At 41.1% G+C, this 12,487-nt stretch overlaps 1 protein-coding gene across 3 annotated transcripts in view; it reads right to left on the minus strand.

The window, feature by feature from the left end:
• The window catches only part of fcho1 (FCH and mu domain containing endocytic adaptor 1), a 31,627-nt gene that overhangs the window by 2,611 nt on the left and 16,529 nt on the right, over window positions 1-12,487 (minus strand). For 2 of the 3 annotated variants that reach the window (XM_088425490.1, XM_088425492.1), the window contains 15 exons: window positions 12,350-12,467; window positions 12,141-12,165; window positions 10,180-10,240; window positions 8,977-9,158; window positions 8,791-8,815; window positions 7,474-7,524; window positions 6,743-6,794; window positions 5,543-5,667; window positions 4,369-5,445; window positions 4,122-4,228; window positions 3,571-3,766; window positions 2,541-2,655; window positions 2,296-2,451; window positions 1,763-1,895; window positions 1,241-1,437 (listed from right to left, as the gene is read on the minus strand). In XM_088425490.1, coding sequence (XP_088281616.1) covers window positions 1,241-1,437; window positions 1,763-1,895; window positions 2,296-2,451; window positions 2,541-2,655; window positions 3,571-3,766; window positions 4,122-4,228; window positions 4,369-5,445; window positions 5,543-5,667; window positions 6,743-6,794; window positions 7,474-7,524; window positions 8,791-8,815; window positions 8,977-9,158; window positions 10,180-10,240; window positions 12,141-12,165; window positions 12,350-12,467 — 2,620 coding nt within the window. The remainder of the gene's footprint in view (window positions 1-1,240; window positions 1,438-1,762; window positions 1,896-2,295; window positions 2,452-2,540; window positions 2,656-3,570; window positions 3,767-4,121; window positions 4,229-4,368; window positions 5,446-5,542; window positions 5,668-6,742; window positions 6,795-7,473; window positions 7,525-8,790; window positions 8,816-8,976; window positions 9,159-10,179; window positions 10,241-12,140; window positions 12,166-12,349; window positions 12,468-12,487) is intronic. The other variant, XM_088425491.1, reaches the window with a different exon arrangement.

The raw sequence follows: 12,487 nt of genomic DNA on the forward strand, positions 1-12,487 counted from the left end.
GCAGCCGTCAAAACAAGCGTGTTGCTGCGGCATGTCCACATGCTCACGCTTAAGGGTCAACATGTTGACAGTAGCGCAATAGCACCCGGGTTTGTGCCACTTCCTCATCACGGTTGCCAGAAATTCATTTCTTTGACCGGGCAGGCATCGTCAAAGTCGGCATTCAAGTCAAAATTGTCTTTCCTTCGGAGCCCATGCAAATAACAAACGCCGGACCAAACTGAAATGGCAAACTATTTAAGGCCTGCAGGACACATCACAGCATGTTGTCCTTATCCCAGATTGAATTATGCGCTCATTATGGTGCGGGGCAGCTCTTCACTACCGCAAGAGCCACATATCATGTTTAAATGGGCAGATGGGCCGGCTCAACTTTAATGAGGTGAGAAATAGAAAGTGAAATTTCGCTGTCGTCAGGCGGAATCCTCGGCTCTCCAAAGTCATCACTTTTGCGACAAATATTATATAACTCATGATAATGTAAACGGGTTAATTGAGGAATGAAATGGCCATATCCTGCTTGTCCCCTTGGTCAACTGTAGCAGTGCTTTAAGTATTTTTAGCAAAGGCCCCCACAAAAACAAAGCGAAAACGTTCCACGCCCCCTAACGCATGGTGGTAACTATAAACGAGATCATTGTCAATGAAAATTGTATAAATGTAACTAAAATTGTATCTTTTTAACATTAACAGAATAAAAAGTCCATTCAAACAAACTTTCAGCAAATGTTGAATTACTTTTAACGGAGATTTATAAAAGTTTTAATTTATTCTGAATCTGGAGTAAAGTGACTGAAAAAAAAATCAACCCTTATTCAAACTAGAAACATTTTTGAGTAAGTAAAAAATTTAGTGCTGGAAAAAAAGAGTAAATAGTAAGACATGTATATTGATCTGAAATTTAACACCAGTATCTTTAGTATAACCTGAAGAAAAGGTATAACATTAATTAATTGATTAAAAAAAAAAATTGTTGACAGCATTGAAAAATTTAGACCGCAGACTTTGCCAATGAGAGCGCCACTGCACCACCTGGTGCTCTAGATGTGTAATTACATAACACAACGGCAATGACGGCAATACAAAACCTAAAACTTTTGGATTTTGGTCAGGCATAAGAGACTGATTAGCGCAGCATTCACACATCAATGACGCCTCTATTTGTGACAGTGATCCTCTCGGCGACACCCCAAAGGAGGCGTTGCCTTTGAATTGTCATTCCCTTTCGGCGTTGGCTCACCAGGAGGCGGGCGGCTGACACTGCAGGTCGGCCGCAGTGTGGTCCAACTGCAGCAGCACTTGGACGGAGGTGAGCTGAGTGGACGGCGCCGTGACGGGACAGCAGTGGTAGTCCAGAGACACCCGGGTCACTGTGCCACTGCGCTGGCACTCCGCCGAAAGCAGAAGTGGAGCCCGGGCGGGATCCTGAGATGACACCTGCAGGCACATCCGCAACGGCATTAGTATTTTGATGACATACGTCCAGAACTGATTCTTAACAGAACTTTTGAAGTAATAGTGTTCGTTTTAAAAGGTAGTTCATTGTTCATCACTAAAATCTAACCGGTTTCTCTCATAGTGACACCCATATAACGTTATTCTATGAGGTTAGGTAAAATAAAAAAATAGCGTTCAGGCATATTTACTAGAGGTATGAGAGGAACAAATTTATGAAAACAACGTTCCTAATTTTAATATGCTAACACGGTGGCCAATAATAACGCAACATAAATGATTGGAATATTTGAGTGTTGATAGTGACCTGATACTTGAGCAGTCCAACGTTGTAGTAAGAGGCCTGGGGATTGAGTTCAGCTTCCCGCTGCAAGTAGACCTGCAGGGCCTGCATGTTGAACCAGAAGTCTCGGGCATCCGGGTCACTCTGAGACGGATCACTGTGTACAGATGGACACTTGTCATGAGCAGTATGGTATGACAGAATGCAAATACTGTAATCTGCCGACTGGAGAGTGCACCTGGAAACGAGCCGCACCCACTAAATGGAAAAAAAGACAAATATAACTGCATATTATAAATCACACTTGTCTATGAGCTGATAAACGGGATGCGTTGTGGTCAGTAAGGGTTTTTTTCTGTGTAAAGACAATTTTTGTTGTTAGGCACAACTGATGTAAAGTGAAGAATTGGAATTTGCCCAAAATATAGAGTGGCTTGAATTTCATTAGCCCCCCAAAAAACATAAATTAGCCACTTAACTGGGATTTAACACATCCGAAAAAAGGAGCTCAGTCTGGTAAATACAGTAATTAAAAATCAAACAAAACGCAAACTGACCTGAAGAGAAGCTTCTGATTAGGTAAGAAGTTATCTATTCTGGAAATGTTGACCAGTCGGAAACTGAGTACAGGGATGTTGGTGTTTTCTGTGAAAATGCGGGTGATGCCTGCTGGAAAGGACATGGTCAGGTCACCTGTGATTTTCACAAGACACCTAGAGGAACGACAAGTTTTTGTTTATTGTCAATTAGCAGAGAAATTGAAGATTCACATCTTTTTTAATGAGAGCAATAAGAAACTCACTGATTGTGCTGTCCACCCTTAAAGTAAGCGTTGATGTACTCGGTGATGGCCGCTGCCACGGGCCAAGCCTCTTGGGTGCTGAGGGAAAGAGGACTGGGGCCTCGGGAGAGGTGTACTGGCGAGAAAAAGAAAAAAAAAAAAAAAGACACATTTAGGGCTCTAATTTGGTAGACGGGCACACGTGTGCTCGGTCCAAACACCAGCGCAACTTTATTTTCTTGCAGGCACACGTCTAGGTTTCCGTATTTGGGAATTTGGTAGACCGCCATTGCGGATTTCTGGGTGTGCTAGCACACAGACAAGCCACTCCCCCAGCGCATCTGACATCTTGGTGACAAAGAGTGGACTACCGGATGCTTAAAGAGTAGCGCATCCCAAATTTTTGTGATGCCGCAGGTTCAGCTTGTCGTGTTTGGGATTTTGGCAGACCTGGCTTTGCCTCATTAGGTGCACAATTGTACGCACATCTTGCAATTTTGGGACCAAAAGTAAACAAACATTTAGACCACCTAAAAGTAGCTCTCCTTTCAAGCAGAGGTGGCACAGGTGCTGCTTGATGGAGAAGCACAGGCAGACATCAAATTCCGGGGACCTTTCATTCAGAAACATGAACAATTCGCATGTGATTAAAAGTTTCGATGAATTGAAGGAATTGTAATCATCGTCATCTGAAAAATATTTTTGGAGCTCCAAAACAGAGTGTTGTGCCAACGTTGCCTGATTTTATTTAAGGTTGAATCGAGGTTTATTTGAACTATTTGGAAATAAAAAATAAAGAGAAGATAAAGATTTGCACACATAAAAATGATCAAACTTATGAATTATTAAAATAAAGTGTCTTCCCCTTTTTATTCCAATAAAGTTTTTTGTGTCAAAGAAACTACTGAATACCGCTTTTAGCATAGTTGAATTGTTATTTTTGAAGGGTTTTAACATAGATGCTGCTTTTTAAATAGTTTCAGGTACCCCCTAGGGTGCGTTCACATACCACCTCATTTGAAAACCACTGCTAAATAAGCCAGCAGCTTACATTGTCTTGGTGGGTGGTCCTGGAGCGGGTAGGGCAAAGGGGAGGTTTGTCCCATCCTGGCAGGGCTGGGGGCTCGGTTCTGTCGCCCCCATTCAATGTCCCTGGACTGAGGCCCCCACTCGCTGGGGCTGGAGGAAGATGAGGAAGTGAGGGAGGGGCTAGGCTCCGGCAACGGCGAGGAGCACAGCGACCGTGACTAAAACGAGAGGAAAAGAAAGGCTCCGCATTAGTGGGACTTGAAGGATACACATAGCGCCAGTAACTCTAGATCACAATGGAAGAAAATCCAGCATTTATAAAGTTGTACATGTAGCAACAATGAACATTGTTACCCGTATACATCTCTGACAATGTTAATGAACTCAATAGTTGCTTTATAAAATCTGAATTCCTAACATGGCATTTCATTAGATTCCGTTAAAAGTAAGATATGTGGAGCAATGTGAAATACATTTCTCAAATAATAATACCAAAAAAAAACTGAAAATAAATAATGCCATTTTCCTGCATATAAGAAAAACACTGATCCTTAATAGAAGCTGCACACTTACTCTGTCAGCGCCGCTGACTCGACCTGAGGTTCTCCTGGTCCTGTTTGCCCTGGAAAGAGCAGCTGTGACCACATCAGCTGATTCGTGTCTAAAGTTGTGTTTGGTACCTTACAAAGACACACAAAGGCTCATGAGTCTCAATCATGCAATTAAAGAAAAGTACCTATTGATGTAAAATCGTAGCTCCTTTTTCAAAATAGTGGAGCTTTGCTTAAATTGTCTTGATACAACTGCAGGAAATCCATACCCACGTGAGAGATGCTGCTGCAAGGCAGCGGTGTGTTGATGTCCAAGCAGTCTTGGTCTTTGTCCGTGGAGAAACAAAGATCCTCCTGCGGACCCGAGTATCTTGTGAGTGGGGGAGCATTTCGGCGAGGTTCGCTCTCTGATGATCGATGTTTTTTCCTCTCTCCTACAGAATCTCCTCTTCCAAATCCTCCTTCACTCGGTTTGGAACTGCTCAGCTGTCCTGACTGTCCAGAGGAGCCCTCGCTAAACGGGTTATGTACGGAATTCCAATGCACAAGTTCCTTCTTTGGCTGCGATTGAGCAAAAGATCCTGGGCTGTTGTCAAATGCTAGCCTATTGTTGGTGCTGCTACCACTGCTCTTAGGGATCGTTTCTCCCGCTGCACCCATTGATGACTGGTGGGTGGGGCTGCCGATCATGGTGATCGCAAACGGGTCATCCGAGCAAACAGGCGGCGGTAGGCTTCGGTCGCGTTTTCTGTCCCTGTTTTTACGATTGGATGAGGTGGATGAGGAAGAGGAGGAAGAGGGAGGCGGGAGAGCCTTGGTGTCAGCGGCGGGGAGGGAGAAAGGGTCCCGTTGCACCTCAGTCCTTCGGCCTTCCTTGGTCGGGCGTGGAGGCTGGCCTGGCCAGGCGTCGGCCAGGTTTAAGGTTTCCTGTGTTACATTCCTGTCAAAAGCAGCAAAGAAGGGATCCTCGGGGAGGTGTCTGCAGTTCCACACCGTTGACTCATTCTCCGATGAAGGGAAGGACTGCTGGAAAGCAGGGAAGCGCGTGGAAGAGGAGTCCATTTCTGAGTGTACTCGAGAAGAACGGGAAGGGCCCATGGACCAGGCGGTCACGGGGTCATCTTGTGGATGAGGACTTTGAGCAGGGGAGGGGTCACGGAAGACTGAGAGGAAAGGGTCAGCAGTTTGCCCTCGTGTTTGTGTTTGTTCTTTGCTTTGTGAAGCAGGAGGCCACGCCGCCCAGCCCACTGGCTCAGGAGAGTGGCCAAACGGCTGGAGAGATGGTGAGTCTAGTCCTGAGTCCTCAATGTTCTCAGGTGAGGAAGAGTTTGATGAAAAGGCAGCATCTAATGTAACGAGGGAAAAACAGCATCAGTTAACAGGCCACACAATAGGCAGAGACGTCTAAGTAAAATACCAAATATGTTTTTTAGTTATTCTTACATTCAGAGACACCAAAGGAACTTTGCTCTTGAAGCTGTTCCCGACCACTAAAGCTTTTAAATTTGAGGGCTGTTTCAAGAGGCGGTCCAAACAAACTGTCTGTACCAGATGCTGTCGAACTCAGTCTGTTGAAGAGAAAACAATTCAGGCAGATGATGCAAACGTTAACCTGTGGATTCCACATACTGCGTTGCATCTCCGCTCCCCTGTTTTGTAGAGTCCCTGGAAGGTCAAACTGCGCTTGTGCGGTGACTACCAAGTCGTACGATTTCCAAAAAAAAAAGTTTTCTTAACTTCAGGAAATAAACCAATCTCCATTTGTGGAAAGCTTGCGCGGATAACACTCAGTGCACATTTCATTTACGACGGGAGAGTGCATACGATATTGGTTTTAAGTCAATTGATAGAATAGTAATATATATTTGTACACACATTGTACACAGTAAAAGGAAAGCATTTGCTCTTTTTTGTCTCGATGACAACAGCACAGAGAGGGCGAAACAGACGCTTTTGGGTTCATCCAATCAATCAGCAAAGGAGAAGACAATCGTCGGTGTGGAGAGCTTTTTCTTTGTAAATCCGTATGTAGATCGCATTCTTTATCCTGTTGGGTGCTTTCTCAACTGTGAAAGTGACCATAGTGGACGGTGGTGGAGCAGATCTTTCAAGGCCTGCGTAAAGTTGACTGACGCAACTGGGCGGATGCACAGGAAGTGGAACAAGACCGAGTTGTGCTGTGACGCAGCACAGCTGAGTGAAGAGGAGACGCAATGCAGTATGTGGAATCCACAGTTTAGAAATCTGAAGTGCCCTAAGGGGAAGTCAAGTCAAACATTTTCTTTTCGTCAATATGCTCTAAGCACCCGCACTAGTCTAAACAAAGCAATGAAAAAGATGCAATCACAAACATGAAATGGAGGTAAACTTAAAACGTGCGCACACACACCCACACAAACTATATTATATAAAACTAAACTAAATTATATATCAGAAAACCATGTTTATAGCAGTGAGAGCACATTGAAGAGATTGTTTTTATGTATTTTACAAATGAGGTGATGAAATGGGAAAAAAAACATTCACTGTCAAATCTCAAGATTTGAGTCTGGTGTTAACTTCAGGCCATTAAATTAAGCACACCAAAAACAGGGCAAGATATTAAAAACCCAGAATGACAATAAGAGGGGCAGAGTATCTTACCTGCTGTGATCAGGGCTGGAGGTTGACCTGCGCAGGCCCTCCTGGTCACCATCTATAATCACACCACACTATGTGACTCAGCAGCAAAAATATTTTCGAGTGACAGGGAGTTGCCACAGAAATCACAGAAAGACAAAAAAAAATCTAGCTATGTTCTTTACTAAAAAAATACCATCAATTAGCTAGATTAGTAAACCCCAACCACAGCTATTCTACCCTTCATGATTGTCATCATTGCTTTAGCATCAGTCTCGTCCTCTCTAGAATTAAACTAATGCCTCGCCGCTGCTGGAGAGCAGCAGCCTAATGAAATCTCAAGATGAAGCCAACGCTGTTGGCAGCTAGCAAGTGTTGCTTAGCAAACATATTTTGGCATGAGAGCAGAAGGCGGCTGTGACTCTTGGAAGGTGGTCTGTGCAAGGTCAGCCAGTTGGCCGCAAAAAATACTGCTTGATGAGGTTTAGTGAGCACTTGCATTTGCAGTAAATCATAGCTGTTAGTAACATTGTATTTTCAATAATTATCAAAATAATGTATTCCTTTCCTGTAACGCCTCATTACGCTGGCATTTATTGAAAACGTAGACAAGATCTGAAAAGCAATTTTGTTTAGAAACACAAGTTGTTTAGATTTATATTGATTGTTCCATTTTTTTGTGTGTGGGGGGGGGGACTGGCGTGGAAAGCTGACAACAAAATACATAATAGAGATACACAAAAAAAACAAAAAACCTCTGGGGGAGGTGCCTTCATCGTCTGTTCGTCCAGATGTACTTGAGTTTCCTTGTCAAGACAAACATTCGAAATTGCAAATTTGCAGCATTGTGTTAACTCATATTTGACACATATACACTCCCCTCCAAATGTATTGGAAGAGTGAGGAAAATTTCTTTTGGAAACATCTGATTAATCAAAAGATGACTAGCAGCTTTTATCGCAGATATTTACATCTATATTGGATACACAACTTATGAGACACGATGTTTGTACCAGGGCTGAACAATTCAATTGAATCCAAATCAAAATTGCAATGTATAGTAGTAGAATGCAATTTTCTACTTGCATGGTGCTGCAATTTGGGAAGGAAAAAAAACATTTCATCTCTATCAGTCAGTCTATCAGTTATTTTTTAAACACGCACCATTCATTGATTTATAATGTCTCGGTTTAGTTTCTCGTGTGGCGTCTACATGTTTACAGATCATTGTTTCATGAAACATGAAAATTTGAAGTATTAAAATCACAGATTCGTTTGCATTGTTGTAATCCGATTTATTCTTACTGACTTGTGCTAACAGCACACTCGTTAGGAAGAATTTTGTGAAGTTGTAGTGAATGGTTTGAAGACTGCAAGTCAAGGTGTTTAGTAAATTAACTTTAACTGTAGTAGAAAAATGCACACTTTCATATTAATGATTCATTTCACTTTATTTTAGCGTAAGCCTACGTATAAGACAACATTTATGCATAATAAAGCAGATATGTTTTTTCACGTAATACAAAAAAAATTATCAATTCAGTACATGAGGAAAACAACCTTGAAAAATTACAATTAGATTATATTTCAAAATCGTTCAGATATTGAATTATTTTAAACGAGGTTTCTTCATCTGGCCTTTCATGTCATTTTCCCGTCATTTTCCAGGACATTGAAGGGAGTAAAGCCGCCGCAATCAAGCTTTGGTAAAAATAAATTTTGGTGCTGTCAATGGGTTCTATTGGCAGCAGATGGATTTGAGATTTAATTTTTTATTACCTTATTTAAATTTTAAATCTTTCCTTTAAGTAAAATACTATGTCTCACATAAAATGTGCAGTTTCATTAAAAATTAAGCTAATTTCTTAACTAAGCATAGATACAGATGTAAATATCTGGAATTAAAGGCTGAAATATTGAACTCAAACACAAATCATTTCAGTCTACGGTAGAAATGAAAGATTGGCTTGGCTGATCCTTTTTTTTGGAGGGGATTGTATGTAGCATTTTAAAATATTCATTATTTTTCCTCAGAGATGATGCGACATGCTGAAAGTATAAAAAACACTTACTGGAAAGATGCCTTTTGACATTTACCTGAAAGATAAGGGGGAAACATTGAATTGCAGAGTTTACATTATAACCAAAGTAAATCTGCCATTTAGCAACATTTCATGTTTCTTTAAATGAATTTTTAGGTTTATTTACTTCTAAAAATGAACTACAATGTTTTTATAGCTCAGTAATGCATACGTTACCCCTCTGTTGGGTGGCAGGGTAAGCGTCCCCACAGTAGCTTTCAGCTCCTTCTCACAGGCGGCAGCACTGCTGCGACTGCTGTTGACCGCCGGTCTGATCTGGATTTGGAACTTCTTTGGCTCTTCATCATCAAAATCCGAATCACTGGAGTAGAAGTTGTTGTCCTTGTCTTTAGGGCAGCGTGACAAAGAAAGGTCAAGGACAACTCTCATCATGACATATGGGGGTGGGGGGAGTTGTTTGGCCAATGGAAAGAGAAAAAACAAAATTAAAGGCAACCGCAGAGTATTATGACCGGTGGATTACAAAAAGTAGAATATTGCAAGACTACAAAAGAGAACTAATAAGATCAATTCAGCTTGTTCCTGTTATTGCACTGGGACAGAGGCCATGGAGACAACAAACAAATTGGATTCTTTGCGAGTTTGATTAAATCGGAGCACAGAAAAGATGCAGGAATACAGAAATGTCATTAAATCGGCACGGTGAGAAACAGTGGAAATCGCACATGAGAGCAAGTGCTGCAGATGATGTTTTTGTTCAAGTTACCAACCACTTCCTGCATCTTATTTTCACGCCTTGTCATATGAAGCTGTACTGTGTCTGACGAGAAAAGGGCACAGCACTTGTTATCTGGAGGCTGTCAGGACTAGGGAGCGTTAGCGATGATAAAAGGAAAGCGACGCCTAGGCTTGAGTCAGTTTTAGTACACTGTCAATGCTGATGTGAAGCAGTTAGTTTTGAATTTCTCAACTGGATTTAATGAAGGTAATGCACACATTCGTGAGTTAATTAGTTCAGAGATTTAAGTAATTGTCTCACTCAGCAGTCAATGAGGCAATGAATGTGGCTGTTTGTGTGAACACCCTTACCTCTGACCGCCTAATTACACTCCATTTGAGACGTTACTATTCAGCCTTTCAGTTTGCTCGGTCACATGAGGTCGAATTAAGTGAAAAGTGCCTGTTGTGTGGGTGATGTGTTCGAGTCAAGTTAGTGCAATCTTGCAGAGACATGGGAAACTAGAGTTTAGTTTGACTGAAATTATTTACATTTGGATGTATTTGCAGAAAAATGTTTGACTCAGCATTCACAAATATTAACTCCTATCTCTAAAAAACAAATCTAGGTTAAGTTTAACATCTAGTATCAGTTCATTGCGTGTGCAAATTACAGTAGCATTTTGAGTAGAAAAAGGATATCATTCAGATTGCTGTCAGCCCGGATGACAAATCCCTCGTCATCGACATCAAAGGGTGAATTCTGCAAAATACAATCCAATGAACCTCCAAGCACAACAGCCTGGCCAACATAGAACCAAGGACTTCATTGTTTGTCATGATTTAGGATGATTACAATAAACGGTTTCATTACATTCAAAACAAGACCAAAATGAAGTTATACAGGTAATCATTGTAAGGACAGTTGTGTTAATTCATACATTACCTTTACTTTCTCCTTTTCATTATTTTCAGCATTCTGATGCTAAACACATAATTAGTAAAGACGCCTTTACAGGGATGGGCAAGTGGCGTACACGTGTTTAAGCAAACCACACAGTCTCCTATTTATTTTTTTCCTCTGTGGTGGGGCAATCCACTTTTTGTGTGGAAAATGCACACTGGAGATTATTATTTTTGGAATATTTTTGAAAAAGAGGGGGACTTATTGGCGGCTTTTATGCGATTCAATATTATGCAATATTCACTACATTATTTCCAGACTGGGCCAGTCTCTATCTCCTGCTAACAGCGGCAGCACACTGTGTAATTTTTAAATGTATCGTCATCTTTCACTACTAAATGGCAGAGGCTTACTTGGACTTGAGTGACAGGACTTCTCTGGGTCCAAAGTCATTTGAAATGGACAGATGCAAAGTGGAAAAGTGTACTATGGTCTGAATTTAATTTTTTTTTAATATAATTTTATTTTTTTGAAAATCATGGACGTCTCGTATTTCAGACAAATGAGGAAAAAGACCATCCAGATTGTTACCAGTGCAAAGTTCAAAAACCAGCAACTGCGATGGTATGGGTATATGTTAGAGCCCTTGGCATAGACAACATCTGTGACGGCACCATCAATGCTGAAAGTTAAATTGAGGTTTTAGCCCAACACATGCTGCCATCTAAGCAATGTCTTTTCCAGGAATGTCCTTGTTCATTTGAGCAAGATAATGCCATGCCACATTGTGCAAGTGTGCCTTCTGAGTAAAAGAGTGTGGGTAATAGACTGGCCTGCCTGCAGTCCAGACCTGTCACCTATTGAGTATGTGTGGCACATTGTGAAGCGCAAAATCAAACAACGGAGACCAAGGACTGTTGAATAACTGAAATTGTACATCAAGTAGGAATGGGAAAGAATTCCACCTAGAAAGCTTCAGCAATGGTTGTCCTTAGTTCACAATGCTTAATGAGTGTTGTCACTAAAGATGGTGATGTAACTCAGTGGATCACATGCTCCTGTCTCAAATTCATTGGAATGTGTAGCAGGAATCAAATTCAAAACAAGAAAAAATTTGAACACAAAAAAAAACAACAAAAACAATCAAGTTAATCAACTTAAACATGAACTATCTTGTCTGTATTGTGTTCAATTAAATAGAGGTTGAAAGATTTTTGTAAATTACTTTTTTCGGTTTTAATAACATTTTACACAGTGTCCCAACTTCTTTGGAATCGGGGTTATACATACGTTGGCCTAGTAATTTTTCACAGTATTGAATTATATTAAAATGTTGAGTTTAGTGAAAAAATGCACTAAATGAGGTTTCACCCTGAATGTTGGTTTTCTGTTCAGACGTTTTGTGCTGTCTTAAATTGATTATTATGCACAAGAGTTCGTTCTTTGCACTAGAAAAGGGAAAATAAAGAATGATCAGTTTGTGGTTAGTTATTGATTGTTCAAACTGTTTTCTGTTAAAAGATGGATCTTTTATACATACATTGAACATGAAATACTTAAAATATTTGTTCAGTAAAACCAGACATGCACATTTTTTGTCTGTATTTAAAATGAGATTGTTGTCAAACATATGGTCGGAAGTGCATGGTCCTATTTTGCCTATCCCTGCTAGAAATAAATGAGCATATTAGAAGTCAGAACAGGTTGATATTGTCACTGGCAGTCGCTGTGGTGGTTGTGAATGAGGTAGAATACTGACCGGTATGTCTGTCACAGTGGAATCCCTGCAAAACAAACGCGGGGGAAAATCAATTTTCTTTAATTATTTAGTCAAACAAATGGAAACTACAAGCAAAAACTAGAGCCCATCAAAGAAGAAAAGATCAGGACACAGACAACCCGTGCTTGTCGAGCCTGTGTTTGTAGGGTTGCATGTGTTTGAGTGTGTGCCCATCTGTTTGTGCTCACGTGGAATCTGGCTCCTTGTCCCTCTTGCCCAGTCCAGGGATCCTGAAGGCTTTTGCTCGAGTTTTCTTCCCACCCTCAGGTGCCATAGCTGTCATATACTCCTCAAAACCGACTACAGCTGCAGCACAGACACAGAAG

The sequence above is a fragment of the Hippichthys cyanospilos genome, chromosome 10 (assembly GCF_059441005.1).
Source record: "Hippichthys cyanospilos isolate Australia breed blue-spotted pipefish chromosome 10, RoL_Hcya_1.0, whole genome shotgun sequence".
Lineage (NCBI taxonomy): Eukaryota > Metazoa > Chordata > Actinopteri > Syngnathiformes > Syngnathidae > Hippichthys > Hippichthys cyanospilos.